Source organism: Struthio camelus, chromosome 2 (assembly GCF_040807025.1).
Source record: "Struthio camelus isolate bStrCam1 chromosome 2, bStrCam1.hap1, whole genome shotgun sequence".
Lineage (NCBI taxonomy): Eukaryota > Metazoa > Chordata > Aves > Struthioniformes > Struthionidae > Struthio > Struthio camelus.
In genome coordinates this window covers 56,723,763-56,729,762 of record NC_090943.1, presented here as the reverse complement: position 1 = coordinate 56,729,762, position 6,000 = coordinate 56,723,763, and the positions used below count along the sequence as shown (strand labels likewise).

At 43.5% G+C, this 6,000-nt stretch overlaps 1 protein-coding gene across 1 annotated transcript in view; it reads left to right on the top strand.

Annotated features, from left to right (window-relative positions):
- The first annotated feature begins 564 nt into the window (after positions 1-564).
- The window catches only part of MATCAP2 (microtubule associated tyrosine carboxypeptidase 2), a 33,633-nt gene continuing 28,197 nt past the window's right edge, over positions 565-6,000 (top strand). The window contains exon 1 of the mRNA XM_068935891.1: positions 565-742. Within this exon, the coding sequence (XP_068791992.1) occupies positions 718-742 (25 nt within the window). The 5' untranslated portion in view covers positions 565-717. The remainder of the gene's footprint in view (positions 743-6,000) is intronic.

Here is a 6,000-nt window from a genome sequence, read left to right as displayed (position 1 = left end):
AGCAAAATGCATTAATCCACTAAAAGGTTTTCCAGTAAAGTCTGACTTAAGTAATGCCCTTAAATTTGCATTAAAGTAGCAAAACCTTCCTCGACTATATCTGCGTTACCTGGTTGCACAACTGCAAGTACTGAGGTAGAATAACTTACTGCTGTTTGATGTCTGGTAGGTATTTGTATGTGGATTACATTGCAGGGGGTGACAGGTGTCACAGTTAAGAAAAGCAACTGAGGAATGTCACGTAAAGCCCATCTCCTGCTTAAAATTCTACGCCCCACTTCCCCATTTCTGCTCGCCTTCCTGATTACTAAATTATTGCCCCGAATCGTTGCTCTCACGCAACTCTCCCGTTGCTTTTAGCAAGCAGCAGCTCTGCTCCCGGGCTTGGTCTCCCAGCGCTGCACCTATCGCCTGGGCGGGCGCCCCGCTCCCGCCCTTTCCCTCTACACTACAACTCCCAGCATGCAGCTGGCCCCGCCCGCGCCCGCCGCGCGGGGGCTGGGCCGGCGCGCGGCACGCTGGGACGTGTAGTCCCCAGGGCGGGGCCGAGGAGGGCGGGGGCTGCGCGCACGTCTCCCGCCTGCCGGCGTTTCTCTCCGCGGCGGGGCCGGGCCGGCGGGGTCAGCCGGGCCGGCGGGGCCGCGGTGAGCCGGCTGCAGCCCGCGGCTTCTGCCGGCGGCGGGTGGAGCGGGGCAGAGCCGGCGCGGCGCGGCGATAATGCTGGAATCCATCCGCGTCACCGGTGAGTACCGCCGTGTGCCAACGGCCGCGGCCTGCCCCCGGCTCGCCCAGCCCCCGCCGCCGGCCCGTTGGCCCCTTCCACCTGCCGATGAGCGAGGCCGTCCGGCCCTGGCGGCCGCAGGGAGGCCGTTCCCCCCCACCACCGCGGCTGGAGGGAGGACTGCGAGGCGGGCGGGGGGCGAGGCGGATCCCCGCGCAGCGGCCTTGCTGTTCGTGCCCGCCGGCCGGGTCCCTTTGGCGGCGAAGCTGCGCCGGGGGAGGGGGGTGAGTGCAAGGGGTTAACAGCGTTTTAATGGAAATGCTGAAAGGGGGGTGATTTAAGATGCAGACGGGAATGCTAATTAAAAACGTTAGTAATAACAGCTAGTGTTTTCCCCACCTCTTTGCCGTGTTTTGAAAGAGCTGTACAAACCTTTTTGCATTATGTGTAACTGTATTTATTTTGTATTCTATATTGCATGTAACTGTATAAGCATAGTGCAGCATAATTTTGTGTGATTTCAAAAATTCTTACATGTCCTGCGTATGTGCTGTCGGGAATACATGCATTTGGCATATAAAACTGCTGCTGCAAAACTTAATTTGTTACAAAATGTAACATTTTTTTTCCTTGTTTAAAATAGCCATTTGATGTATCATGGCTTCAGCTGCTTCTAGCCAATGTTGTTTTGCCCTGGTGAAATCTGCCCAGAAGAGATGCGATGGAGATGAGTTAGTGTACTCTCACGAGACATTGCTACCATCCTCCTTAACATTTCTTAATAGATTCTCTCTTCCTGGGTAATTTATATGCTATTCCGTGTGTCTGCAGATGTTATTAGGTGTTAGTTCTGGTGTATGGTAAGGGGAGTAGAAATAAAGTTCATGGAACTAGGTGAAGCCTTCCCTAGAGATGTACAGCAGGAACTGTAATCTTAAAGGACTAAGACTTACTAAAAGGAAGGGTATTTGTTTTGGGTCCAGACTGCGCAGTCAGATATTCCTGAACGAACCTGTGCTGCAGTAGAGCAAGCTGCAGTTCTGCTTGGGTGGAAGTTTCAGCCTGTGCCGTCTGCACGACTGCTGTTATGTGCTTATATCCTGAGTCTGCAATATCAATGGGAGTTTGTTACTTGATTTCATTAGGGCCAAGACTTCACTTCTACTAATTATTACTATGCTCTTATATCATTTAATTTGCAGACCCTGAATTTTGAAATAACTATGTCATATTTCAGTGCAGAAGGATGCATGGAAGAAACTGCTTGCAATCCAGTAGGAAGCGTACATCTCGGATATCATTCGGATTTCAAAGAAAAAACAAACTACACAGTAAAATCATGCCAAATAATGTAATTATAAAGTGCCAGCGTTTTAAATAATCAGTCCTGTAATTGCTGGGTTTATCAGAGAATTGTATGCAAACACTGGCAGTTTATGAATCAGGCAAGTTTTCTCATAGTTGAAACTTGCTCTAGATTTTGGAGCTCAGAATTAAAGTTAAATGACAGGTTTTGTTACAGGAAGAAAAAGAGGTAGGCCTTTTGGAAAAGAACAACAAAATTAATTTACATTTCAAAGTTTTTAGTATGATAGGGCTCAATTCAATGAATATTCTTACTGTGAACCACAGGAAATAGCTCAGTGCTAGTGTTTTTACAGGGGCTCACTGGCTAGTTCTACAACAACTAAACCATTTTCAGTCATTATAGACAGAGCTGTCCAATTCAGGTTGCCTGGCACTTTCTATTCAAAACTCACGAGTGTTTGCAAACGTTACAAGTATTTATAAAGGTAAGGTAATATACCACGAGATCAGCTGGTCAGCTTATGTTACTCCACAAACATAAGCCTGTATTACTTGAGAAACAATTCATACAGCACCCTCTCTCTAGCCAGTTTTGTTGCAAAATGCTGTTTCTGTGGTCCTCTGCACCCACTAATCGTACAGTCTGGAGCTAGTGAACAACTACACATAGTTGTTAATCCATTCATGTTACCTGAATATTGAAGATAAATATATAAATGGAAGAATTTTGACACATCCTTGTATTTTCTTTTCATCTTTCAGTTTCAGACTTCACTATCTTCTTACTTGTAGACAGATGACATTAAATTATTTGCATTTCTGCAGATTTGAAAATCCAAATCATGCTATTGGAAGGTTTTTTTTCCTGATTTTGAATAGAAAAAAGGTCAAGTATATTCTAAAATGCTAACACAAAAATGAAAAACAAAAGCAGTGGCTCAGATCATTATATTCCTAGGGTAGGAAGAAATTCTCCAAGAAATCTTTGCTAGGTGCTGTAAGAATCATATCTGCCGTTTGGAAAGGATTTATCCATTATGCAGAAAAGGTCATATCACCTGAGTGACAGCTGGTCAGAAACCACAAGAGCTCTCTACGTTTTTAGAGCAGGGCTAGTTGGGCAGAGGGAGATCCATGCACACAAATATCTGTCATCTATTCACCTTATGCCACCGGTGGAAGAAGCATTCAAGAAGCTGCTTGGATAGTACCTACCCACAAGTTGCCTAGAAAAAGAAAAATTTTCCACAACATTCACTGAAATCAGTGGAAAATTCTAAGATTGATGTATTGAAGTAATTTTATTGTTAGTAATATGTTTAGTAAGAGCCCAGTTTCTGAAAGATAGGAACCTGTATGTTCCTGAACTTAACAGGAAATTTAACAGGTACACTCTCTGATAACTGATAACCTCTGACAAGATTTCGTACTTTCTGTGGTGCTGCAAGATCCAAAACTAGCAACTGGGTAAGGAGAGTGCAACTCAGACATGCAAAATATTTTGTTAATGGAGAATTATGATGAAATTTGCAGTCCTCACATATCCTTTCTAGCTATCTTGGGACATTCCTTCTCCAGTACTGCAGTGACACTGAAGTAGCTGCATGTACATAAGTGAAGCTGCCCGGGGTAAAACTCCCCGTGGTAACAACAAAATCAAGCTTGTGGTATTTTGTATAATTCTATGATGTGCAGTGTAATTCTGTCTACAGAATGGAGTAAGCTGAGTATTATCAACTCCAGCAGATTTTTTGAAAGCGATGACATTTTGGCTGGAGCTACTCTTGTTCTGATGTGAGATCTTTTAGGCAGACAGGAGGGGAATTGCCACTGACTGGCTGTCTGCCCCGCTAACCTGCCTCATGGGATAGCAGAAACCAAACGCAGCTGCTCGAAAGAGGGCCAGAGCTCTGCACTGGCCCAAGACACTAGGACCACGTTGCCACAGAACAGGAGGGTGAGAAAGAAAAGGATCTCTCTCCCCTTCGATACCGCATTGGTGTCAAAATGGGGGCAGGCAGCTCTTCTGCCTCTTCCTGATTGTTTCTACATCATCACCTCCCACTGCTAAATCTGGCAGATCACTTGGTGTCATAATCTATCAGCATCTCTGGGACCGATGTTTTTATTGTGCTGTTGCAGAGAAGAGCAAGATGTAAATAAATGGAAGTAAACACGCTGGGGCAGTCTCCTAGGAGAGACTAGGATAGTTTCTGTTGTTGAAGGACTTACAGCTTTGTGACTTCCAAGTGTTTGGACAGAGAGAATCTGTTTTTCGGAATAAATTACATATTTTTTTAGAGAGATTCTCAAAGGCAACAGGAGGCTGGGGCCGATGTTCTCTGACTGTTGTTTTCTGCTGTAAAGACTGAAATATGTAAAGTCATGCAGATTAGACTTCTCTGAACGGCTGTACTCTTTCCCTCCACACATGGATGAGACATGAAAGATAAAACCTATATGATAGTGTGATAATACAAGATAGGTCTATGTCTTAGTATAGTGATTTTCAACTTGCCTTTTGAAGACCTTTTAGAACTAATCTATTGACAGCTCACCTATTACCGTGGTTTACAAGCTGGAAATTACTTCCACCCAATCTGTGTAATTAATGTGGACTGATTTTCTGTTGGCTGATTGTCTAGCGCGCAGTAGTATGATACATCGGCACTTTTTAGAACACAAGCGTATGTTTTCAAAACATTGGCTGTTGGACGAATAGGTTTTTACATCAGGACTACTAACCCTCCATTTCAGTCAGCAAGCATTACTAATCTCAAGAAATTCTTGGATACTGTTTAGTAAACTGAGTTTCCTATAAGACAACATACTTGTAGTTTGGGTAATGCTCTATGACTATAGTCTGTGAGTGGATCTAAAGTGACTTAAGGTAAACTTTTCTGCCATGTACATCCACATACTGCATACCTCAGCAGACATCATTCCTTGGCTCTTATTTTGGAAAGAGAGACATTTTTGCAATTGGAAATTAAGCACTGCAAACAAAACAGTGACTTCTCACTCATGATTTAATTTTGTTAATTCAAACGCAGGTTCTAAGTGAATGCAAAACTTAAGACAGAAACCCAAGCCCTCTAAGGCATAAGTATTCCCTGGGCAGGAGATGCCAAATTAAAAAAAAAAAAAAAAAGGGACACTCAAAAGAAGCTTACCACAGCCAGCAGTTGATTGATTTGCATTTTCAGCATTCTTTCTGCAGGAGATAAAGCTAAGGATGTTTAAATGAGGATTAAGATTAGCTTTGCCATTTATTCAGGCTTGGTGCCTTGGATTTGTCATTTCTTCATGCAGATCCGTTATATGTAGCAGGAGATCCATCCTCATATAGCACTTTAGGTCTGTATACCACTTATGGTCCTCTTCGGTTTAACTTTGAATAATTATGTAGTATTTAAACAGCACTAGAGCTTACAGAGATTTTTGTGATTGCTTGGCACTTTAGTTATTTAAGCCCCTACTAACATTGACACTGATCATAATGATCAGTGGATTCATAGTGGGAATGCAGGAAAGGGCCCATAGTTTGCAACTCAGCAACTGAAAGAGTAGGTACATTGAAATTCCAAATGCATCAGAAATTTCCTGTGCTTATTTTCTGTTGGAAAGGGTGAAGAGTGTGCAAGGGCTATTCCTTATTAGATAGCCTGACAAAGTTTGTTAGTCATCCCATCTAATCCATTGACGGTTGGAATGAGCAAAGCGGAGGGAAAGAATGAATGAATGGAAAGTAGGGCTAGTAAAGACTCCATAGCTAGTGATATGGCTGTACTAGTGGGAAAATTACGGAACAAAGTAGACAGCATCAGAAGAGGGGAAATTGCTGGGGAAACACCTTCTTCAGCAAAAGAGGAGGAAGAGGATAGGCGGTAAAGAGGAGAATAATTGTAGAGGGAGACATGTCACTCTAAATATCCTAAGGGAATAACAGCTAATCAACTTCACTAAAATTA